Here is a 26,646-nt window from a genome sequence, read left to right on the forward strand (position 1 = left end):
AAATGATGGAGCATGATGCATTAATGAGAGAGCAAAACGCGAAAATGTGGAAAGCCATAGAGAGGATTCGTGCCAAACTCACGAGATGCGAGGCGGGGGCCGAAACTTATAATGATCTACAAGTTACGAGCTTAGCCAATACTCGAGACGAACCTCGAATAGAAGAAGAGCGAGTTCCCACAAGTAGATGGCTTTGAAGAAGCAGAGATAGCGAGCCAATCTTGGCTAACAGAACAAGCTCAACAAATAAAATTTCATGGGTTTCTCCGTGATGGTCTTACAAACATGGCTACACAACTTATAGAAGGTAGAACTGAGCTCGGACAAGAGATAGAACAATTTGGCTCAGATATCTATGGCTTGCAGGCACAAATGAATAAAAAGGTTGAGGCGTCTGATGCCCAACTACATATTACCTTGGATAGTGGCCAGCATGTAGAGCAGATAGAGGAATTCCAACCATTTGATTAGATCTTTGTTGATAATGTCATTGTTGAGGAGGTATACAAAAGTGAGGATGTCAGAAATAATGCAGTTTTAGAGTTAGGGCGGGTTGGTCCTCGTTCTAAACATATTTCTACATTATGCGTGGTTGGCGACATGGAAATCGAGCCTTCCACGCCGATGAGGAAATGTATAGATAAGGAACAAGAGTCTTACATCCTGAAATTTGCCACACCGAAAAGACAAAGCGACATTCCTCACTTAAGGGCCAAGAAGTTCAAGAAACGATATCTATTGGTTAGTTCCTTTATTTTCACACCGCCCCGAAGCGTGATAGAAAATTGGATGCAAAATTAGGGGTGAAATTCATAAGTTCAAGGTGGAGGAAAAAATTGATTCATGTCGTGCCACGACGATTAGGGAAGTCGAGTACCCCAAAGTTGAAAGCTGAGGAGCATGCCAGAGTTTTAAGTGTGGGGTCATTCGCCCCTTGATGATGAGAGCATGTTGCTAGCTAGGCCCTAGTGGGCCCCAGGGAGTATTTCTTACCTTGCTTGCGCTTTGTTTTTAAAAAAAATATATATATATGCATTGAGGGCATTGCATAATTTTAAGTGTGGGGTGGGAAAATACGTCCCTGGTTTGTAACAACATATTTTGAGTTTGCAGATGATGATTAGTATGCCCAGGGAGTATTTCTTACCTTAGGAATTTTTTTTTTAATAGTTTTGCGTCTTAGTGTCGAAAAAAAAAAGTTGAAAAAAAAAAGTTCAAAAAGATTTTATTTTCCTTATTTTTCTTTGATAACTTCTTAAGTCCCTCATTAGTAGGCATTCATCATCCACCCCCTTTGGTTTTCTTATGGCCTCGGTTCTTTCCCAAGAGGGGCCCTTTGAACTGGGCGTAGGTAGATTTTTCTTTTATAGTCATAGAAAGGGCTATTCCTGATGACGGGTGGATGACAACCTGCTTGAGGGAAAATTAGTCCTTAGGATAGGTGTATTCAAATGCTAGGCGCACGGGTTAGGTGAAGTATTGGCATATGAGTGATCTTGAATTTTTTTTTGTGAAAACATGCCTTGAAATTGTATCACTTTTCTTGAAAGCACTTGAAAATGATTTTTGTTTGACTCGTTATGGCCCACTTGGCATTGTTGTTTCTTATTGTTATTTGATTCTAGGGACAACCGGATCCCTCTTGCGTTGATTGTGTGCCATATGTGTGTAAGGTTTTTCGTTTGTATCCATGTTTGGTATTGACGTCTAGAACTTGCCTTGTGTGTTCGCGAAGCGAAATGAAGTTCGGTTGAGCCTAGAAAATGACAGAGGCGTTTCTTTGATTAGTCACTAAAAAGCCTAAAAAGTTATCCTACCAACTTGTAAATAGCACCTGAGTTAACCCTTTTGAGCCTTTAGCCTTTTCTTTGATAGCAGTTAATTAGCCTTTACCCCTTCGTTCTATAAAACTTGATTTTTGATCCAAATACTCTATGAGCACTTTAATCATTTACATATATAATGGGAGTTGGAATGTGAAATGAAAAAAAGGGGAAGTTGTTGTTAATTGTAATCTAGGAAGACTATGGGAGCACCGAATGAAAAGAACTAATTCACTTGTTAGTTGAGAATTGAAAAGAAAAAGAAAAAAAAAAAGGGAGAAAAGAAAGAAATCTGAAGAAAAAAAATGGAGCGAAAAAGTTTTCCTTCTAACTTGTGTGACTTTTAAAAGAGTGGTGCTTAAACAAAGAAAAATGGGTGAATTGGGAGAAATTTAAAGGTTGGTCGGTGTTGAATAAGGGCTAATGAAGAAATTGTGCAAGAATGATAGAAGTATATGTATTAAAGTGCTTAGGGAGGATAGTCACTATTATCCAAATAATTCCTACCCGTCCCTTAGCCTACATTACAACCCTCGAAGTCCTACTTGATTCTAGGTTCGTCTTACTTGTAGTAGTGGAGTGGTTACACTACGGGCAAGCCTATGGTATGCCGTACTTTGCATGTATGTTCTTTGTGAGAGTGAGCTTAATTATTGATTTTATGTCCATTGATTTAAACATGTGTGATATTCTTGAGAGATATGGACTACTTTATTTTGGTGAGGGCACATAATTAGCAACAGAGTGGTGAAGTGTTGATTTCTTGATCATAAGGTTGCTTACATGTTTTAAAGTGGTGTCGTTGGGTCAATTGGTTTTAAAAGTGAAGTGTTTTATTTTTAAGAAGGTGGTCCTTGGTGCTAAAATTTGAAAGTTTTTAAATCTTTGGCATGGCTTTTACTTAACTCGGCTCATTGTTTTGGTTTTGAAATCTTTCTTTTGAGATAGCATACTAGTCGAATCCCGTTGCAGACCTGTTTGAATGAGTTAGGCTAGAAGTGTAGTTTAGTGTTGGTTTGAGTTTGCTCGAGGGCAAGCAAAGTCTAAGTGGGGGTGGTGATATTTGGCACAAATATCATGTTTTGTGTCATTTTACATCCTATTCTTATGACTTTTATCGCTTAATCTATGATGCAATCGTCGTATTTGAACTTATGTCGTTATATTTTATGTGTATAGGTACGATGATGACAAACGATGGAAAACTGGGCTTAAAGTGATTGATTTTGGAGCATATGACGATTAGACGAGGTGACGAGTCGAAGACCACAAAGGATGAACTACAAGGAAAATAATTCGGCGAGGTCGCTTTTCTTCCGCATCGCGTGAAGAAAGCGGACAAAACCAGCTCCAGGCATTACCATCAGGCTTTCCTTCTGCATCGTGGTAGGAAAGCGGGAGGCCTCAATACATTGCGCGATCTGCGGAAGGAAAGCGGGGTTCTGCGCAAGCTTTCCCGGTTTGACTAGGATTAGGTTTACTTATTTTTTGTTTTTACCCTAGACTATATATAGACGTTTTATTAGGCTAGCTTGGTGTCTTTGGGATTATTCAAAGACTTGTAAGCCACCGTTCTATTTTCTCTCTCTAGGTTTATTTTATTTTTCATCTTTTTCAACCCTAGATTATTCATGAATTCTTTTGTCTATGATCGAATCATGAGTAGCTAAACTTCTTAATTGTAGGGTTGTGGCGAAAGATTTGAAAGTTGGTTTGATGACAATTATTATCTATTGATTTTCCATATTTTGGATTGCTTATTTATTCTTGATCTTAATTGTTTGATTATCTGGCCAATAGTTAGACACTATACGTAGTGCGCGAATTAGACTTGAGAAAGGGAATTCACGTACGTAATAAGAATAAATAGAGTTTGTTTGATTTAATCATTTCGCTACTGAGGATAGAGATATACCCTTTAGCCCTACTTAGTTGAATACGAAGAAATAAATGCGTTTTTGTTACCTCTGATGACCATAGAGATATAGGCGTTATAGTAACATCTACAGGCTTGTGAGTAGTTCGAGAGAATATCATAAAGTATAATTAACCCGTCAACTAGTAACCCAGGAAATAAAATAGGTGGAATTGTCCGAAATCAACCGGATTGTTGAAAGCCATGACCCTAGATCTTTCTCTCATCGATAATTCTCATAATCTTTGTCAAGATATTCCAGTCCACAAAAACACCCATCACAAATTGTTTACTTTTCGGTTTTAGTTTAGTACAATAAACATCTTGATTTTCACTTTCTTGAATAGTTTCATCCGAATTTGAATTAGCTTAACAGTAGAATCTAAGTCTCTGTGGGATCGATATCTGGACTTAACAGTCTATATTACTTGTACGACCACGTATACTTGCGTGTGTGTTTGGGAGCAACAGGGAGCATAGCTGAAGCCAGAAGAGTAAGTTGAGGATGTCACGACCCAACCCCGTAGGCCGTGACTAGTGCCCGAGCTGGGCACCCATACGCGCTCATTAACCAGATTCGACATACAAACGACTCATACATATATAAATGTCGGACGTGGTTCCAAGCGCGCATTCAAACATATATATCTTTTGCACGAAAACCGGCGGGGTACATGCAATATACATAACGTATCAAAGCTACATACACCACGTGCGGCAGGCAAGTCGCTTACGGATGGGCCGCCCAAATACAACTCGCGTAACGCGTACGAACAAAACTATACATAACCCGCGTCTATGTCTACGGACCTCTAAACGAACAACGAATCATATGACGGGACGGGCCCCGCCGTGCCCCCGGATAAATATATACATATGCAACGGAAGAGTATATACCAAAATATTGGCTCCGAACAAAGGAGCACTCAAACGATAGAATAAATCCTATGCCGGCGGATCACCAAAACGTGTATGTACTGCCCGGGCATGAAACGCGACCCCGAAGACGGGGGGTCGGTGCGGAATATGCGAGTATGCAAAGCATAAAATACGAAAAATGATGTCATAACCGGTAAGAGAGAAAGTAAGCACAATAACCCGAATACCAAAGTATTTGCATCTGACATACAAATCATACATAAGAGGTTCAGAAGACAAATAGGATAATCAGAATGCCAAAATGTTTCCTCCCGAAATACAAATCACGCATATTAATGTCCTGTATCATATCCGGCCCATAAGGGAACTGAGTGGCATAAGTAGATAGTCACCATATACATATGCATATATAACGTGTTCCGGCCCTCCGGTGAGGGACCGTGTGAAATCATCATATCGTCATATTATCGCATATCATATCATATATCGTGAGATTATCATATCGACAAATCATCACATATCATATCATATATCACATACCGTCCATGATGGGACCGGCGGACGAACATGGTCGCCCTCCTGCCCTCGGGCGCCACTAACACATCATACTTCGAATATTGCAACCAGAACACGTCGTACTCCATATCCACATCATGTTTAAATATCACATCATACTTCGTAACACATCATACTTCGTATCACATCAGAATTCGGAAAACATATCATACTTCGGAAAACACATCATACTTCAAAATATAGCATAGTGCGCACGATAACATACCTAGCGGGACTCGGCGAAAGAGGAGTAACAACAAAACGCGCGAAAGCGAATCGTAAGTAACCATATGCATAAAAATCATTATTACAAACTCAATAACATAACCAAAGCGAACTATTATTTCAAAACCAGGACAGTAGTCAAATCAGGTTTTCTTTCGAATATCACTCGGGAACATATCAGCCGAACTTGGAAATCATAGTCACGTATCAAAATCACTTGCGTAAAAATCCTCGTTTCGAGACTCAACAGATAAATAAGTAATCATACTCGGGGGTCGGAAAGATAGTCATATTAAGTTCTTTCAAAAAGTCGTTAGCACTATACAAAGGAAAGTCGCGGGACCCACGGACGAGCGTCGAACCCAATCCGGGCCCTTATAAAAATTAAAGTCATTATACGTTATAGAATCATTTACGAGCATATCAAAGCAATCGGCTACTGCCTATATGAAAAGTTACGGACGTTCGTAGTTACGAGATCTTTTACAACAAAATCTCTTTATGCAGCTTTTGAAATCCGATCATACGGAAGACGTAAGGATCATAATCCGACCATATTAAAATGCGAACATCAAGAAACGAATAAGACTCATATGTATGCTCGGATCACAGGAATGGAATTGCCCCAAGACTCGTAACGTATCATAGCTTAGCCATATCTAAGACATGCCAAAAGAAGGAAAGGTAAGCTTTACATACCTCGTCCGCTCTCAAAGCTAGTCCAAACTCAAACCTCGGGCTCCCCAAAATCTATACAACATCAATGGATATCAAACATTAGCTATAGGCATTTAGGCGTTCGACTCCAAACGAATACCAAATTCTACAGAAATTTGGGCAGCATTTCCCTTATAAATAGAGCAACCCCGAGAATTCAACTCGGCCAAATTCATCAACAACAATACCAACAACCAAACTAACAACATCAATACTCAATTCAAAACACATTCTAACGTTAGTAGCCCTTTCCACATAATCCAACAACATTCATTATATTCAATTCCACTACTTACATTCAAACTAACTTCAATGCTCATACGTTCAAATACTAGTCCGAACCCATACCAACAATATTCAAGAACATTTTAAACCATTCACACAATATTTCAAACAACCCAAACAAAATACCATTCCACCCAAAAACTGCCCCAAACCCGAGAACCTCACCACTACATTCCTTTCTCCCAAATTCATGAATTACATCAACAATCCACACTTTAACAATGTCATTTCTCTTAAATACAAAAAATTACATTAAAAGCGCATTAACTTCAAACCACCCGCCACCACAACATTAATTTGAATCATTAAACTCTCATTTTCAACATAGAATCCACATAACAACAACAACCAAAACACTAAGTAAAATTAATTCATTCCTTGCCAAACATGAGAGGCTATATTCGGCCACAACCACCCCAAATTAAATTCATGATTTTCATTCATTTCCACACACCACAATAACCAAACATGCTAAATAGAATTAATTCATCACTCACACAACACACACACCTACACGGCCAAAACCATCCATGACCATGACACTTCAACATGCAATATTTCATGAGTTTCATTCATTTTTGCATACTACAACATACACAAATCACCCATAACATATGTAAAAGGAGATTAAACCTTACCTTTTTCCTTCAACTTCACAACTTAGCTAGGGTTTGCCAACGACAAAACGAACGGTTTAACGACTCCAACAACTCTCTTACGTTAAAGAGGACCCTTGATAGTTGGAATTGCTAGAAGAAATTATTTTTTTGCGAAGGATTTTGGTCTTCAAATTTTTTTCACCTTGGCCGAATGGCTCCTTTGTTGCTTCTCCAAGTTTCTTGATTTTTCTAAGTGTAGGAGATGATGAATTATGATGACTTAGTCATCTCTTGTGCCCTTATATGAATCATACAAGTGTAGCATGACCCACACATGGGTTGGATCAATTAAATTTGGCCAAGACCATGTGTGGGGGCCACACCAAGGCCACACGGCCACATGGCCTAGTTTTTCATGAATTTTCAACTTCTCATAATTCACTTTGGCCCCAAATTTTCCTTAATATTCCATGCCAACAAAATCATAGGCAACTTATGTCTTAAAACAAAATCGGGGATCAAAAGTCTCGACTTCGCATCCCGGAATAGTCTTGTCCCTAACTTATCGTAATTAACTCGGATTGTCCCAATGTACAAAATACGGGATATAACAGAGGATAAGGCTACAGATCACAAGAAAGGTTTGCTTGATGTTTGCATTGATGACGCAGTAAAGGAATTAGTGAATGGATATCTTCACGAAATGATGTTTTAAAGAGGTCATGATGGAATCAATGTGTTGTTGATATCGGTAACTCTTTTGTTTTGCTAAATTAACGGTATTTTAAAAATATTTCTAACTTTTGATTACTAGCAAAAAAAGTGGTCGTACTATGTAAATAATTCAAAAGAGTTGATCTGATCTAGTTACGGGAGAAGCGCACGACTAGCCATTTTAGGATCCTTATTTAAAGAATTGTCAAAATTTATAAATATTTAAAATTTAATCGCCTCAGCATTAAACTTCAAAAATGCAAGTACGAGTTTTCGAATTTCAAATATGGGAGTCTGAAGTTAGGCTCTGCCAAAGCCTGACTTCAAACCTCGAAGGTTTAAGTTTGAGTTTGCTTTCAAACTTCATATTTGAGGGTGAGTTAGGCTCTACCAAAGCCTAACTTCATAACTCATGTATGTTGAGACATTAGTGAATACTAAAGATAATGTATCTTTCTCGTGAGTCCGCTGCTATTGACTACTATTTGAGGCTACTATTCTTGTTATCTAATGAGACCACCAGCGATTTGAACTCGTGAGCCTCGCTTAGCTACTATTTGTTCTTTCATTTTGTATGCGTATTTTTTTCTTTTTTCAGTTGTGGTTGAGGCCTTTAATTAGTTTGCGTAATCTCACCCAATGTTAATTCGTAGCTATATTTCATGGGTTTCATTTTGGTTTTGATTATTTAGCTGTTTTTAAAAAGGAAATTTTATTTAGAATTTTTGAGTAACCATATTGAAATTATACAAGATCGGTTTATAAGTTCTAATTATCGATATGAGTGAACTGTAAAAGGTTAATTTTATATATTCAAATTTACAGTTGTCATGGTTGTCAATCTGCCCAATTCTGCAAAAATAAAAAGCAAGTCAGTTTGCAGATTTTCATTGAGAAAAAGAGGAAGAAAGATGAAGCAGAAGTAGTTGCAGCAGCGATACGAGGTTATCTAAAATCGGCTCAAATTAAAATATCTTACAAGATTGAGTATATTTTAAATAGGTGTGCTAAAGCGGTTATTTAGTGTCATTTCTACTCCATTAGACTGGCCTATGCAGTAGACTAACGTCTAAAGGAAACAAATTAACGAGGCAAGTGCAAAAATAATCATGCTTTGAGGACCAGTGGCAGATCCAGGATTTTCAGTCAGGGTGTTCGGAAAAAAAAGAAGCTAAATATAATTTATTCAGGGTGTTCAAAAGTTAATATATGCACATAAACACAGAAAATTTACCCTATATATACACTGTAATTTTTTGTAGATCCTCCCCTGTTGAGGACCATTGTTTAAAGAAAACCCAAACGTGACAATTTTTTTAATATTCGGCAGCTTCAAAATCAAATTCAGGCATGCAAGACTGAAGCTAAGATTGTGGGTCTGAACTTTCTACTTCAGCCTTTTAGGTTTGATATCGGCGTTATCAAAGTGTAATTTCAGACCTATCAGTTCTGAACTTCAGATCTTTATATTTAAAATCACGCTTTTGACAATCCAAACTTCAGACCTGAAGGACTGAAAATTTGATAACTTTCGGCCCAAATTTTTGAAGCTGGAAACTACCTAAGACTAACTTTAGACCTTTGTGTTTTTGAAGTTCAACCTTATCGGTCCAAACAATTTAGAAAACTAGCTCTTCTTCCCATACTTACATAGACAAATTAAAATGAGATAATTTAAAACAACCACCAAGCAATGGATAATTTAAAACAACCACCAAGCAATGACACCAAATAAGAAAATCTTGCAGAAACAAACCTTAGAGAAAGCAATAGAAAAATATGTCTGAAGAAGAAGAAGAAGAATCAGTAGGCGTTTGGCCATGAAAATCAAATATTTTTCACTTTTTTTTTTTTTTTGGAATTTTGAAGGTGGAGTTGTGTTTGGTTATAGTTTCTTTGCAAAGAATACTTGGTTGTTTGAATGTAATGAAAGTGAAAACAAGGTTTTAACTGTTTTTCAAATTTCAAATACAATTTTTAGTTGTATTTGAAATTTTTATGACCAAACGCTGATCCTCAAATAAAGTGAAAAAAAACTTTGGAAAATTTCTCATGGCCAAACGGGTCCTAAGTTGCACGACAAGTTTAAATAATTTCTAAAAGTTGAATAAATGATATCCATTTAATTGGCAACTCGGGCAAATCCTACCAAGCTAATTAACTAACAGTATCAGGCCTGAACAAAGTAACAAATGGGCTTCATTTCGAGGCCCAAATCATAAAACAAAAACCAAATAAAAACGCTGAACATCCTAAAACCCTAATTCCTTTGCAACTTGTATACTTTTCTTGTATCCAAGACATCATCTAAGCTGCACAAATGGTAACTATCCAATCTACAAACACAGAAACAATTTTGATTGTGTATATGTGTTGTTTAACTATGTCTGTCTAATGTGTTTATAGGGAAAAGGAACAGGGAGTTTTGGTAAGAGAAGGAATAAGACACACACACTGTGTGTACGATGTGGTCGTCGTAGTTTCCATATCCAGAAGAGTCGTTGTTCTGCTTGTGCTTACCCTGCTGCTCGTCTCAGAAAATGTAATTCTTTTTTTATTGTTGCTATTGATATTTATTTGTTGGAACTGAAATAATTGAGATATGTTTTACTGTTGGAAATTGATGTAACTTTGTAGTTGATTAGATGGTAGTTTTGAATCTCATTTAAGTATCTCCTCTTCATAATAAGCATCCACTTAGCCTTTTTATTTTGGTTCAAAATAAGCGAGCACTTACATAATCAACGAGGCATTAACTTTATTTTTCAAGATTTGCCCGTATTAAGTGCTAAGTGACCAGATCTCAATTTGTCAAGTTAATAGTAATATGCAGTCAATTTGATAGTAATATGTAAATTTTAATTCATTTACATATTATTATTAACTTGTTTTAATTTATTTTTTCTTGTTGTTATTGATATTTATTTGTTGGAACTGGAATAATTGAGAGATGTTTTAGGTGATTAGATGGTAAGTTAGTGGCTGTTTACATAGGTTATTATCTGATATCTGATTGAGAAAGTTAGTTTTACTGAGCTTGTAGTTGCTATTAGGTCAAAAAGTTGTTTTTTTTGGTACTATCATCTAACTGTGATTTTGATTAAAGAAACTGGGTAAGTAAGGTGAAATAATACTTTTGTGATTTTTCTTGCTTCTTGTTATTGATATTTACATGTTGGAACTGAAATTAGTGACGTATGTGTTTCAATGATGGAAGTTGATGTAACTTGTTAGTTGATTAGATGGTAAGTTAGTGGTTGTTTACATAGGTAATTATAGCAAATCTGATTGAGAAAGTTAGCTTTACTGAGCTGAGCTAGTATTTGCTATTAGGACAAAAAAGTTGATTTTTTTTGGTACTGTCATTTAACTGTGATTTTGATTAAAGAAACTGGGTAAATAAGGTGAAGTAATACTTTTAGTTGATTAGAGGGTTGTTTGGATCTTATTAAAGTATGAGCCTGTTTGGTTTGGAATAAAAAAGTTCTGTGCTTGTTTACATAAGTAATTATTAGATATCTGATTGAGAAAGTCGGTTATACCGAGCTAGTAGTTGCTATTAGGTCAAAAAGTTGATTTTTTTGTACCATCAGCTAACTTTTTGATTTAAGAAACTGGATAAATAAGGTGAAATAATGGAAACAGGTTCTGAAGTGCACCGTGATTTGAGTTTTTTTGTTTACTTTTGTGATTTTTGGCCCATTGCCATTTACTTGTTGAATATCAAATTGCCATTTACTTGTTGGATCTAGCATGGTTTAAGAGGGGTTTGGATTAGGGAACTATTTCGGTTGATATTTTTTCAATTGGATGTTGAAAATTGATGTATTTTTTTCCGGCTGATAAGTGGTTAGTGTTGAATCTCATCAAACTTTGGGCCTTTTTAGTTTGGATCATCCTTTAGTTTCTAGTTCTTGAATAAGTAATTATTAAAATATTAATGTCATCGTCACATTTTTTAAAAACTAAATGTCATAGTCACTTTTACTGAGCTAGCAATTTGCTATTAGCTTGAAAAGTTGAAATTCTTGTGCTGTTATGGGAACTGGAAAAATTGGGTAAAATAATGGGAACCAAATGGGTTCTTTTTGGCTTTATAATGAATGGGATAGTATAAAAATTATTTGCATGATATCATGTTCTGCTTTTTAGCTATTGGTGTTCTTTTACACTTTAGTATTTGCCTTTCATATGTCTCACAATGCTATTTGATTAAGGCTTAATCTTATTTGGTTTTGGAATGTGTTTTGGAAGGTCTCAAGTTTGGTTCGTGGATAGCCATTGTGAGTTTGGGTTGGTTTGGAATGAATTGGTTTTGGAAAATATTGTGTTTTGATTTGGTTATCACTTATCAACCTTTGAGAATAACATATATTACAAGAAATCAATTAAAACCTGTTTTGCTACTGAACTTCATTTTTAAGCAAGTACTTTCTAGCCATATGGATCAAACAGGGAAAGGGAAAAAGAGACTGGACCTCCGTCCATAAGGTTAAACAGCTGACAAGCAAAAAAATTGGTTTTAAAATATGGTAATCTAAATGAATAGAGAGGTCTGAGGCCCCACGAGGGCGCTTCATGAAAATTGGGTTTCCAGTATCTGTTTCAAACGACCTCTTCTTTTAATTAAAAAAGACATAAAGGGCTCTGCGAACTTTTACACATTACAATCTAAATGAACTTAGCGTTATGGTTGATTTCTGAAACCAACTCGAAGATCCAATTGATATTTTGAGAAACAATTGCTATAACTGTTTAGTTTTGAAAAGCAATCCAAGTTGTTATGGGTGGTTTTTGCAACCTAATACGGTAGGATAGTATTTGCTGATTATTGTATTTGGCTGTAGATAACTGGAGCGTCAAGGCACTTAGAAGAAAGACCACTGGAACTGGTCGCATGAGGTATCTCCGCAATGTACCCCGCAGGTTTAAGACGAACTTCAGAGAGGGTAAGTTGTCTTTGTTATCTTTTGTAAATAAAGCATATTTTACCTTCAACTTTACAACCTTGTGCATCTAACCCTCGATTTAGCAGATTCTATTAACTTATTCCTCTAATACACAAACTAGTTAGCCCCTAGGGCAAAGATTGAGGGACTTGTTAGTTAGGTCACATGTTCGAGCCCAGCGCCATATGAACTAAGCCTGCTATTTAAGTGAAGAAGGGTACAGGGCCTCGCCTATTACCCCAGAGCTTTCAAGGCTGCGATTGGTCCTAAGTGTTGGCCCAGGTGGATTTCTCGATCATCATATTAAAAAAAAAAAAAAAAAAAAAAAAACTTAGCTAATCTTAACAACCGTAACATTTACAACTAATATTTTGATGCTTAATTTGTCTAGAGTTCATTTTCATCTTCTATAGGTCTTATTTTGAGGAAAGACTGCTATTTTTGGGAGATGCATATAGTAAAATAATTATTTCCCTAATTGCCTCTTCTTTCGGCTGCAAGGACATATTTCTTGATGGCCTTGTTCTGGGGGCATATAGTTATCTTTTCCAATTCGAGGGTTTCTTTTTTGCCCAGATTTTGTTTCCTAGTTTCTTTATCTGGGTTCCCTTTGTTTGGTACATTTCTCTTGTGATCTTTTCTTTTTTATCCATTATCTTTTCTAGTAAATGAACACGTCTGGCTAGAAAATATCACTCACTCATTACTTATGTTGTGGGGCTAAGGCTATATAAGCTTACCTAGTTTCTGTTTAAGATGGATCAATCTGTAGATTCTAACAAAGTAAAGGTTAAATGTTTGATGCTTGCAAACTTTGGCTCAGTTAAATGCTTGATTAATAACTGGCTTTATTGTTTGTTGGCACTTCAGGAACCGAGGCAACTCCAAGGAAGAAGGGCACTGCGGCGGCCTCTTAAGTGTCTAGAGAGGCAGTTTGACATTGTTTCTTTTTAATTTTGCCTTTTATTGCCTGATGAAAGTGTTGAATATTTGTACCTCGAGTATTACTTTTCATCTGTTAGATTGGAGTTATTGCTGTTTAAGATATATGTCCAATGTTCATTGCTTTCTGTCTTTGATATGGTATTCGTTTTCAATTCCTCTTGGCCCAATCATTTAAGGCTAATGAGATACATTTAAATGATAAGTGGTGGAACTTCGTCTGCAGATTTGTCCTATAACACTGCTAATGAACTCGTGCATTTGAATTGAAATGGATTGGAGTGCCCAATCCTGTGGTAATACGTCTTATAATTGGATTGGTGGTGGTGGTGGGCGACAAGGTCAATATGCAGCTTCTTAGTCACAAATTGAACTTAGAACACTATCAACGTATCTTTTGTAGAGTTGTGATGACGGCACTTGTTGTCGGTTATTTGGTGCAATTAAATGAATTTTATTTGTCACGGGCACTGAGCAGAACTTCTGAGAATCTATCAGAAGCAAACTCCCTACCCCACAAAGGTAGGGGTAAGGTTTGCGTATGTCTCACCCTTCCCAGGCTCCACTTGTTGGACTATATTGGGTATGTTGTTTTAGTCTATGAGCAGTTCATGGAAGCTTTAGTAAGTTGCTTGCGATTTTATGACAATCCAGCAAAGTTACCATGAGAATATGTATCGTTTAGCCCCATTTTCTCAGAATCAGGGGTGTCAATCCGAGCTAATGATCATCATCCATACGTTTAAGAACATTTCCTTCTTTAAAAAATTCAAAAACTTGTTTTCATTTATTGTTTTAAGAATAACTTTCCAAGAGCGTGTCATGCCAATAATTGTAATGCTTTGCTATTCAAAATGAGACTTCCGATCTCAATTTGACAGATCAAAAACCATTTGTCAGCAAGCCCCAAATAAACGACAATGTGTTTTGGCAAAAAATACGTTACGTAGATCAAAGAGAGAGAGGGTTATGTATATACAAGAGACAATCCAGTTAGCTGGGCATTCTCCAGTTTGAGTTTCACTAACAACTGCAGCCTATTCAACCTAGTGACAGACTCTCTGACCGGGTATATGCGGAGAAAGATAACTAGTTCTAACAAAGTATATAACAATAACAAGAATTGTTTGAGGCAGTCATCACAAGACTCTTTTGTCCCATTTGTTTCAATAACTCAGGCTTCCAAGGCATCCGATTCTTGATAAAACCAATTGCACTCTGCATGTCCTTGTGCATAGCTTGTGCCAACAAAGGTTAGTTTTTAGAACAAATTTAGTCACAACACCAATAAAGCATATGACGCAAACTCAATGCTTAAGCCAATAGTTTCGCAGCTGGGACATGTGCAACAGTATCTCATCTCGGCCTTGGTTGGTGACGCTACTGGTCATAATCCAAGGTGGTGCAGTTTGGAAGAACTTCTGTATCAACTCCAGAAAATCCTGCAAGTTCTCTTCAGGCCTTTTTCCTCCATTTTTCTTCTTTTTCCGCTTATCACACTTGGTGAAAACTAGTGTCATTGGGATCTGAAACAGAGCACCCACGATACAATACAAAACTTAGAGAAGAGTCTTCATAAATAAACAGAAGAGCATCAACATTTTTCCACAAACCAAATAGGTCAGGCATTTCGACTAACCTTATTCTGTCCCAGCCAACTTGCATATTCAAGATCAATCTTTTTTGCAGGAATGCTAGCATCTATTAGGAGGAAGACTGAGACAAGGGTTGGCCGGTTTAGGAAATAATCTTTAGTGAACTTAGCCCAATCTGTTCGTACTTCATGTGGTGCAGCTGCATACCTTCACCATATAACAGAAACTCAGCAATTAATCTTGAATATACAAGTACTGCGTACACATTAAAGATATCAATTTGAGGCATGAAAAGGAGAAAGATTATGCTAATGTATGTTGAGAGTGATAGAGAGACTGGGAAATTTGCAAAATATGATTGAGAGACACAGTGTGGACAGAAGTTGATCACCATGAAGATAGACACCAAAATAAAGTGGGTTGCAGCTGGGCACGATAATCTACATGCACAAGAAAGAGGCTTTATTCTAAGTGGATTTACAGGAGAGAGGGAATACAACAGTTACATAAAGTCACTCTAAAGAATATGTCTGCTAGGTGCTCAAGCATTTTATGAACATCTCAGCCTGTCTCTCGGACAGCTTTCTCAATCTTGTAAAGTTGGCTAAAATCTTGCACTACCACAATATGACGTGTAGTTGTATTCAATCCAGCACTTTAACCATATCCCTTGACCAAGTCTCGATATCCACAGACACTTCCTATGCTAAGTTCTGATTCACATTTACTAAGACAACGACGACGACGACAACAACAACAACAACAACAACCCATTGAAATCCCACAACGTGGGGTCTGTGGAGGGTAGAGTGTACGCAGACCTTACTCCTACCAAGGTAAGACGGCTGTTTCCGAAAGACCCTCGGCTCAATAGAAAGCATAAAAAGAGGTCAGATAAGGCCAAGAAATTCAAAGCGATATGGAAATGAAAATAACGAAAGTGACTAAGGCATGATGAAACAGTTTGCAAAGGGACAGTAGCTATCACATATAAAATAAGATAATCAAAGTAGAGGAATAACAGATAGTAGCAAAAATCAAAGCACAAGAAACTATAGCGCGATAATGCGACTCTTAATATGAAAGGATAAACGAGACTATCTACTAGCCTTCTACCCTAATATGAGTCCTCCATACCCTCCTATCTAAGGTCATGTCCTCGGTAAGCTGTAACTGCGCCATGTCATGTCTAATCACCTCTCCCCAATATTTCTTCGGCCTGCCCCTACCTCTTCTGAAACCATTCATGACCAATCTCTCACACCTCCGCACTGAAGCATCTGTGTTTCTCCTCTTCATATGCCCAAACCATCTCAGTCTCGCTTTCTGCATCTTATCTTCCACCGAGGCCACTCCCATCTTGTCCCAGATAGCCTCATTCCTAATCCTGTCCCTCCTAGTGTGCCCACACATCCATCTCAACATTCTCATCTCGGTAACTTTCATCTTTTGAACGTGAGAGATCTTAATTTGCCAACAATCCTGCCCCATACAACATAGTCGATCTAACCACCACTTTCTAGAACTTGCCCTTAAGTTTTGGTGGCACTTTCTTATCACATAGTACTCCGGAAGCGAGCCTCCATTTCATCCACCCTGCCCCAATACGATGTGTGACATCATCGTCAATCTCTCCGTTGCCTTGTATAATAGACCCAAGATACTTTACTTTCTTTTGGATGGCCTAGGTACCAAGCCTCACTTCCACGCTTGACCTCGTAGGAGGTTTCTCACCGAACTTGCACTCAACTACTGTCTTGGTCCTACTCGACTTTGAACCCTTTAGACTCCATAGTTTGTCCCCAACCCTCCGAGCCTTAGCGTTAACTCCTACGAGTCTCGTCGATCAGGACTATATCATCTGTGAAAAGCATACACCATGGCACCTCACCTTGAATTTGCCGCGTCAATCCATCCATCACTGAGGCAAATAAAAACGGACTAAGAGTTGATCATTGATGCAACACCATCACAACTGTGAAGTGCTCTGAGTCGCTTCCTACTGTCCTTACCCTGATTTTGGCTCCCTCATACATGTTCTTGATCGCCCTGATATACGCCACAGGTACACCTTTAGCCTCCAAGCATTTCCATAGGACCTCCCTTGGAACTTTGTCGTAAGCCTTTTCTAGGTCGATGAATAACATGTGTAAGTCCCTCTTCCTCTCCCTATACTGCTCTACCAGTCTCCTTACAAGATGGATGGCTTAGCAGCTTGATACTTCTATAGTTGTTGCAACTCTGGATATCGCTCTTGTTTTTGTATAAAGGGATCATTACACTAGAACTCCATTCTTCGAGCATCCTTGCCGTCTTAAAGACGACATTAAACAACCTAGTCAGCCACTCCAAACCTGCCGAGCTCGCACTCTTCCAAAATTCCCCAGGAATCTCATTAGGTCCGATCGCTCTTCCCTTGCGCATCATACGACCATCACCTTTAACCTCCTCAACCTTCATACTCCTGCAATACCCAAAACCGCGACTGCCTCTCGGTATGTTCCAAATCTCCCAACACAATGTCTCTGTCCCTTTCTTCGTTCAAGAGTTTGTGAAAGTATGACTGTCATCTCCGTCTAATGAGAGCTTCCTCTACCAAAACTTTGCCATGCTCGTCCTTGATGCACTTCACTTGATCCACACCATGTGCCCTCCTCTCCCTCCCTTGGCTAGCTTGAACAATTTCTTATCCCCGCCTTTGTCCTTTAGTTCAGTATAAAGGCGTTCAAAAGCTGCGGTTTTTGCCGTCGAAACCGCCACCTTTGCCTCATTCCTCACCATCTTATAAAGTTCCCTATTCGTCCACTTCTCCACCCATCATTACTTTTTACCAACTTTGCATACGCCACCTTCTTTGCTTCCACTTTCCCTTGAACTTCTCCATTCCACCACCAGTCCCTTCGATGCCTACCACGACTACCTGTCGAGACCCCCAGCACCTTCTTAGCTACTACCCTAATGCAACTAGCCGTCCTATCCCACAAACTGGTCGCATCCCCACTACTCTCCCAGGCCCCCATAGCCCTCAAATTCACCCATCTCCAGGGCACTAGTCATGGTCAAACTCCCCCACCTGATCCTAGGCCGGTCATCCACGACCCTCTTCTTCTTCTTCTTCTTCATCTTGATAAAGTTCTTGATTTTAATCTTTTACTTTTAGAATTAGATTTCGAGTTAGTAACTTCTATTTTATGTAATTGAGATTCTCCTCGCCGTGAAATGAAAAATCGTTTATATTAATTTAGTCAACCTTATTTGACAGACCACAGAGTTCTGACAATTCAAACTACAGCTGGTAACAATGACTTATTCATCAAATACTTATAGAAAGCCATCAGATAAGCTATCATGAAAGTGCATTGGCAATGACAGAGTGTGAATATCACATTTTACAATTTTTTTTTTATAACCATGGTGTACAGGCAGCTTGCGGCCACCTCGACTAATTCAATAGGGCACCAGTTATCCCCTACCAGCACAGGTACCGGGTAATTCTACCCTCCAATACTTGGACATATGGGCAAAATACCTGGTGTTTTTACCTCCACTGGGATTTGAACCTGAAACCTCATGGTTCTCAACCCACTTCATTGACCACAGCCACACCCTTGGGTGCATTTTACAGTAGCTTTTCAAATGGTGCAGGAAAGCATACACAACTTTATTTAAACATTCTGCAGTGAATTCCATACCCGTAACCTGGTAAATCCACAAGATGCCAGCTGTCGTTTATTCGGAAATGGTTGATGCATTGTGTCTTTCCTGTAATTAGATGGAAGAACATGTTTACTTTTATGGTTCCTTATAGTAAATCTGTAAAGAAAATCTTGAAAAGTAAAACACATCGGAAGCTTCATAAGATGACGATATATACTGTTGATCTAGCTATCTAAACAAAGAGAGCACTTACAAGATATCAAATTTATCAGAAAAAAGAAAAGATACGTACATTGTACCATCAAAATTTCCATATACTGAGTTACTAATTAACCACATCGTATTTATCATACCTTATGGTGAAAAGCTTACAGCCGATACAATTTCACTGGAGTGAATAAAGCAAGATATGACCCATAAAAGAACATAAAACAAGAGAGGACCCTTGCAGTTTGTACCCACCAGGAAGAATTGGCTGGCAGAACAGTAAAGCTGGAAAGCCCAGTAAAATCAAATTTTGATTGTAGTCTTTTCCGGGAAACTCAATAGCTCTCACGCTGGAATGACAGCTGATGCTAATCGAAAGAGCAGAAGGATTTAGAAGGAAATCGGATGAAAGAATGAACATAAAACTGCTGCACCTGCATTGACTCCTGCAAGGTACCCCGTATTTTTCTCCCTTTCTCCACTCTTCTCCTTCTTAATTCTTCAGTCGGTCAGTCCCTATAAATCAGGTCCAAAAAAGTGTGTCATCGTACTTATGTTCCTCCATCTCTTCCACATATGGAACTAAGCCAACTATTCCAGCTTCTTCCTTTTTTTTTTTTTTTTTGGCGGAGGGGGGAGAGGTACTGTCTATTCGCCTACTACAGGAAAAAATCCCAGCATTTGTCACCAAAAGAGCCCTGTGCATCCCCTCTCATTCCACTTGATCACCCTTGTCACTTTGCTAGCTTAAAGCTCCCTACTACCATCTACACGGTCCTAAGTAGTAAGTACCTGAACTGTTATATGATGAAACTATAGGACCTCCATCGGTGTTATAATATCCAATATAACAAAACTTACCTTTTTTCGAGTCACCAAGGAAGCAAAGTGGGAAATATCAAATAGCCACTATTGGGCTACTGGGCAGAGGTGCCTTTCTTTTGGGGGGGTGGAGTGGGGATAAGGGTGAAGTTTACTACATTAAAAGACAATCACTTGCTCCTGATTAGAGTCTCGGAAATTTCAAAAGAAAATCAACCCCTAAAATAAAGCTCATTTTCAAATTAATTTAACTACTTGGAGCTTGTTGATAGCCAATTCAATTGATTTGTTCTTTCTTCTGTTACTGCTATCTTTATAACCTTCTACCTTCACCAAAGACTTGGCTATTAATTTTTCGAAAGTGTATATGAAGTAATCTACCCAAATTTTACCTTGTGAGAAGTTAACCATGAGTCCGGCGCCAAAATGGCACTTTTTTGTAGCCTAAACACCAAAATAGCTAAAAAAAATTCTATACCCAAATGGTTTTTTTCGTTGCACGTGCAATGAAATGTTAAAAAACATAAACGTCTCCGTCTAAAAAAAAACAGTTCGCCATGATTATAACGAACTGTAGTTAAATTATTATTTTTTTCCCCACATTCACCAGGAGCCCAACGAAATTTCTTATTTTTTTATTAATTTTTTGCACTTTGCTGGACATGTTGTGTGCTTTTTTTTTTTAACATTTCGTTTTTATTGGGACTCTCGTGACTTAAAAGAAAATAAAGTTGCAGATTCAAATTTAATACGAGCATTGATTGGTCACATCAAAATAATTTGTTTTTGTAGTTCATGACTCAATTTGCGAACTACTTGACTTTTTTCCGTCAATAAATACTGCCTATCTTTACCCATGTTATATCTTTCAATTTTCTTTTATCCATTTCATATCCTTCAGCTTTCATTTTTCTCTCATCCATTTCATAAAAGATGATGGAAACTTATGTAAAAGTGTATTTATTTTGGGGTGGTGAAGTTGCGTATGACGCAGGTTCGGTTAGATACAGCCGACTTCCTGAAATAGGGCAAAGGTTTCCAATTTTTCTAAAATACAATCGCCTGCAACGCGTCTTAAGGAGTAAAATGTTCGTAAATGATCCTGAACTTTCGGTGGTTATCACCGGATGATGTCCAAGGTCATTTACAGCCAATGGATTACCAATTTATGGTGAGATGCCGATTACGGACGATGAATCTTTATCGTTATTTCTTCGTAGTCCTGTGATTTTTTAAAATCACATACGCATAGCGGCGCTTGACATGTATGCTACTGTTGAACGCTCTACCCAGGTTGAAGTACCTACCAACAATGAGTTCGATTTCGGAGGTACTACCTTATCTCCCAAGTTTGAATATTGGTTTTCCAAGGGAGTAGTTCAACAAAAAAACAATGGTAGGATTTGGTAGTCAGTCAAACGATACGACTAATTATGGTACACAGTATGATGGTATGGCTTCAACGCACTATCATAACTTTGATTGGAGTGGGCAGAACTGTGAGATAAAGGACCAAGTAATGCTACTACGAATTTGCAAAATTTGGATTGTAATGTCCGACAGCCTTCACATCCAAGTCCAAGTGAATTGGACAGTTAGGTAAACAATAGCAAATAAGCAACAACAACTACTAGGTACGATTAGGGCAGCGCTTTTTGTTATGACCGGTTTGCCAGCAAGTACTGCACCTCCTAGCCATGCGAGTAGGAGCAATATCCATTTCATTCCTCCGTCTAGTTTTTCTCTGGGCTCCAGAAGTTCGCTCGTACGCAGTGTTTGCAATTAAACGGAAGGGACTTGCAGGACAATATGCCTCATCCCCCAAAGGAGAAAACTTTCCATTGTACGTTGTAATACCTGCAATTGTAGTACTTGCTAACATAGTCCTTGGGCTGAATTTTACGGATCCGACAAAACTTAATTGCATGGAAACATGACATATGGTAGTTTTTCAACTTCCCACATAAACACTTTTTTCCATTGTCAGAGACTTTATGGACATTTCCGCCCTAGTTCATCACATCAGTGTGCATGTTGGCCCTTTCCCAATATTCATGGAACTTCTTATCAACAACAGGCGGCCAAGTCTTCTTATTTACAATTAGCAAAGCAGCAAGGGCACTTCTTTTAACAAAATGATCAACAAGATTTTTAAAGGTCATGCGAACCATGGCAGTAACAAGCAATCCACGGGCTTTCTTCAATAAATCGTTGTACGACTCAAAGACATTTGTCGTCATAGCTCCCCACCTACAACCACCGTCCTTATACAATGTCCATTTTTCCTTCGGAAGTTTGCTTAACCACATATGCGCGGGAGGTGACAAAGTTTTGATTTGTTGCATCCTCATTCGGTATTTCTTCATCTGGTGCTCTGTAGCCGCCAACTACATTAGGTTCTCAAGATTAGAGTTAAGAAACTTTTTGTTAAAGTTGCTTTTCAAATGTCGAAAACAAAATCTATGGTGTGTGTTGGGTGGCTGTAACCTGTAACCATTCATGTGTTTGGATACACTTTGAAGATGCCTTGATGACGGCCAGAAATTAGTCCAATTCTTTTTCTATCACAAACAATATGTCTCCATAATAACAGAGAAACCAAGTCCATGACTCAAAGCTCTCATGTGCAACTATAGCATATGCAAGTGGAAAATATTTACATTTGCATCAATTCCAACACCAATCAACAATTTCATCTCATACTTACCATAGACATGGGTGCCATCTATTGAGATACCCGGCCTGCAACTTTTGAATCCATTGATGCTTGGTTGAAAGGCCCAGAAAAGATACTTGAAGATGTGTTCGCCTTGCATTATAGTTGACTCGTGTGTCCACTCAACAACATGCCGGATTGAAATGTTGTAGAAGCGATTAATATCGAGGCAATGCCCTGAACCTTCGAAATCACCATACACCCTCTCAAAAGCTCTCTTACACCCTTTTTGCGCTTTTCTATAACTAGGATTATACTTGTGGATCCCTGTTATAACTTCCTAAATGGACATGTGTGTGGCTCAACCACTTTGCCTGCTTTCCACATACCATTTCCGATCAACAAAAAACGGATCATCCAACTTCAACCTAACTCATGCCTCTTGCAAATGACCTTCCAAAATGTCCCTTTGGCCTGATCCGTTTTAAATTCTTTTTTGTTGGCTATATTGTAGAGTCTCACTGCACCTTTCATTTGCTTCTTGTTGTGAAATAACATACCTAGTTGCATATACAAGGAAATATATCAACTTCTAATGACACCAATTAAAATCACAAAATTCACAAAACAATATATTACTCTCTCCGTCCAAAAAGATTGTCACCTTTCTATATTTAGAAACAATTTAACTTTATGAGATGATTTACAACCACACAAATATATAAGGTTTGTTTTGGAACACACATTTCAAAAGTCTTCCTTTATTTCTTAAACTCCGTGCCAAGTCAAACTAGGACAATCTTTTTGGGACGGAGGGAGTATCAAAAAAATTATTCGCACCAAACTAACATGATTTGGTAACTTTAGGATTTCTGAAATTCCAAAGTGCAGCCCGAACAGACCCATTATTTCCCATGTATGCAAAATATTCCCGTCCTTCTGTATTATCCAGATATGGGATCACATTTGAATGATAATTAACACTAAGATCACCGGGGGCCGCAACGTCTTCATCAGAATCGTCATCGTCAGCAAACGATTGATCATCATCCGTCCCTTCATGATCTAATGGACTATCGCTATCGGATTAGGATTTCTAAAATTCCAAAGTGCGGCTCGAACGAATTGTACCTACCTCGTATGCAAAATCTTCCGGTCCTTCTTACCGTATTATCGATTATGGGATCACATTTGAATGATAATTAACACTAAGATCACTGGGGGCCGCAACGTCTTCATCAGCATCGTCGTTGTCGTGACAGACGATTGATCATCATCCGTCCCTTCATGATCTAATGGACTATCGCTATCGGACTCATTTATTATATCATGAGCTAAATCGTTGTTGCTCACAATTTGTGTGAGCTGAGTCAATGTGGGGTTATCTTCAAAATCGTTATGCCTATAGATAAGGAAAATTCATAGAATTTCCAAGTCAAACACAATTATAAGATCCATGAATAAAGTGAACAAAATATGATTATATTTACCTATCATTGTCCAATTCACTTGGACCTGGACGTGAAGGGTGTCGGACATTACAATCCAAATTCTGCAAATGCGTAGTAGCATTACTTGGTCCCCCGTCTCACAGTTTTGCCCGCTCCAATCAAAGTTATGATAGTGCGTTTAATCCACACCATCATACTGTGTACCATAATTAGTCGTATAGTTTGACTGACTACCAAATCCTACCATTGTTTGTTGTTGAACTACACCCCTTGAAAAACTAATATTCAAACTTGGGAGATAGGTAGTACCTCCGAAATCGAACTCATTGTCGGTAGGTACTTCACACAGGTAGTGCGTTCGACGGTAGATACATGTCAAGCGCCGCTATGCTTATGTGATTTTTAAAAATCTCAGGACTACGAAGAAATAACGATAAAGATTCATCGTCCGTAATCGGCATCTCACCATAAATTAGTAAACCATCGGCTGTAAATGACCTTGGACATCGTCCGGTGATAACCACCGAAAGTTCAGGATTATTTACGAACATTTTACTCCTTAAGACACGTTGCAGACGATCATATTTTAGGAAAATTGGAAACCTTTGCCCTATTTCAGGACGTCAACTGTATCTAACCAAACCCGCGTCATACACAACTTCATCACCCCAAAACAAGTACAATTTTACATAAGTTTCCGTCATCCTTTATGAAGTGGATGAGAGAACAGTGAAAGTTGAAGGATATGAAACAAATAAGAGAAAAATAAGATATGAAATGGATAAAAGAAAATTGAAAGATGAAGGATATAACATGGGTAAAGATAGGCAGTATTTATTGACGGAAAAAAGTAAAGTAGTTCGCAAACTGAGTCACGAACTACAAAAACAAATTATTTAAGTAAAGTAGTTCGCAAACTGAGTCACGAACTACAAAAACAAATTATTTTGATGTGACCAATCAATGCTCGGCTTAAATTTGATATGCAACTTTAGCTTCTTTTAAGTCACGAGAGTCACAATATAAACGAAATGTTAAAAAAAAAAAAAAAAAAAAAAAGCACAGAACATGTCCAGCGAAGTGCAAAAAATTAATAAAAAATAAGAGCATTTTGTTGGGCTCTTGGCGAAATGTAGGAAAAAAAAAATTAACTACATTTCGTTATAATCATGGCGAAATGTATTTTTTTTTTTTTAGAAGGAGACATTAATGTTTTTTAACATTTAGTTGCACGTGCAACGAAAAACCCATTTGGGTATAGAAAAATTTTGGCACGCTATTTTGGTCTTTAGGCTACAAAAACGTGCCACTTTGGTGCAGGGATCAGTTAACCATAATGCTGAAAGGCACACAAACATGTAATCAATAATGAAAGGATCAGAAAATTCTCTATCAAGTAAGGACCTACTATCTAGCTATACTCAAAAGTCAAAACAGCTATCTTTAATGAACCAAATAGCCCTCAAAAATCACAATTTATCAAACCACAGCTATTCTACAAAACTAAAAATCTCATCTTTTCTACAGTCAAGAAACACGCTTTATCGAACTACAGCTATTTTACAAAACTAAAACACACATCTTTCTACGGTCAAGAAACACACTTTATCAAACTACAGCTACTTTACAAAACTACAACTCACATCTTTTCTACAGTCAAGAATCACAATTTATCAAATTACAGCTATTCTACAAAACTATAAATCACATCTTTCTTAAGAATAAATTTACAGCTATTCTACAAGACTAAAAATAACATCTTTTCTTAAGAATCAATTTACAGCTATTCTACAGAACTAAAACTCACATATTTCTACAACAAAGAATCACACATTATCATATTCTACAAAATTGTTCAACAAAGAATATATGTCAACCTGGTTTCTTGGAAGTAAGAGCAAGCTTTTTACGCTTTACAAGAGAGTTAAGCAAAGAAGATTTGCCCACATTAGACCTTCCAACAAGAGCAAACTCAGGCAATCCATCAGAGGGACATTGTTCAGTTTCCACACTACTCTTCACAAACTCAGCTTGTTCCACTTGAGCATCACCAGCATACTTACTAAGCACAATATTTGACCCTTTCAATATCCTACTACTCAATGGCCTTGAACCAGAACAAGAAACATCAGTATCAGGTGGGAAAAACAGCTTTTCAACTGAAATTTCAATGTGGGGTTTTTCAAGAACATCTTCAATTTCCAAATTCTTGGTTTCTTGTAACTCTGGTGTTGTTTGGAGGAGTGTGTTGGCTGCTGATGTAATGGATGAAAAATGGGAAACTGGGGTTAGTTTGGATTTGGATAAGAGTGTTGAGGTGATTATAATCTTGGGTTTTGAGTAGAAAATGGAGACGTAATGGAGTTTTGGAAGATGAGTGATAAGCATTTTGTTTCTTTGGGTTTCAATTTGGTCACTGCCACCATGGTGTGGGTTTTGCCGTGGTTTGTAAAAGATATTTTCACATTCTTTTGGGTGTTGGTCCTTTGGGATAAGATAATTGCAGAAGCTCCTTGAGATATGAGTACAATTACAAATTACTCCCAAGTTTTATGTGCTATAATTGAACTTTAGATTATAGATTTACCTGATATTGAAAGAATTTTTATAGCACTACATGTTACAACAAATTATTCGATTTAATTTTTATGTCAT

The 26,646-nt window shown here is 37.8% G+C and overlaps 2 protein-coding genes across 2 annotated transcripts; one reads left to right on the forward strand and one right to left on the reverse strand.

The window, feature by feature from the left end:
• The first annotated feature begins 9,892 nt into the window (after positions 1–9,892).
• LOC132029840 (large ribosomal subunit protein eL37) lies at positions 9,893–13,737 on the forward strand. Its single transcript, XM_059419219.1, has 4 exons — positions 9,893–10,035; positions 10,119–10,254; positions 12,560–12,661; positions 13,532–13,737. The coding sequence occupies exons 1-4, from the start codon at positions 10,033–10,035 to the stop codon at positions 13,576–13,578; spliced, it is 288 nt and encodes a 95-aa protein (XP_059275202.1). The 5' UTR covers positions 9,893–10,032; the 3' UTR covers positions 13,579–13,737.
• Positions 13,738–14,528: 791 nt separating this feature from the next.
• On the reverse strand, positions 14,529–26,442 carry LOC132029841 (GTP-binding protein At2g22870). The gene is made up of 4 exons (XM_059419220.1): positions 25,869–26,442; positions 18,891–18,960; positions 15,243–15,405; positions 14,529–15,129 (listed from the first exon to the last, which is right to left on the reverse strand). The coding sequence occupies exons 1-4, from the start codon at positions 26,377–26,379 to the stop codon at positions 14,911–14,913; spliced, it is 963 nt and encodes a 320-aa protein (XP_059275203.1). The 5' UTR covers positions 26,380–26,442; the 3' UTR covers positions 14,529–14,910.
• Between the last annotated feature and the right edge of the window lie 204 nt (positions 26,443–26,646).

This window comes from Lycium ferocissimum, chromosome 9 (assembly GCF_029784015.1).
Source record: "Lycium ferocissimum isolate CSIRO_LF1 chromosome 9, AGI_CSIRO_Lferr_CH_V1, whole genome shotgun sequence".
NCBI classification, from domain to species: domain Eukaryota; kingdom Viridiplantae; phylum Streptophyta; class Magnoliopsida; order Solanales; family Solanaceae; genus Lycium; species Lycium ferocissimum.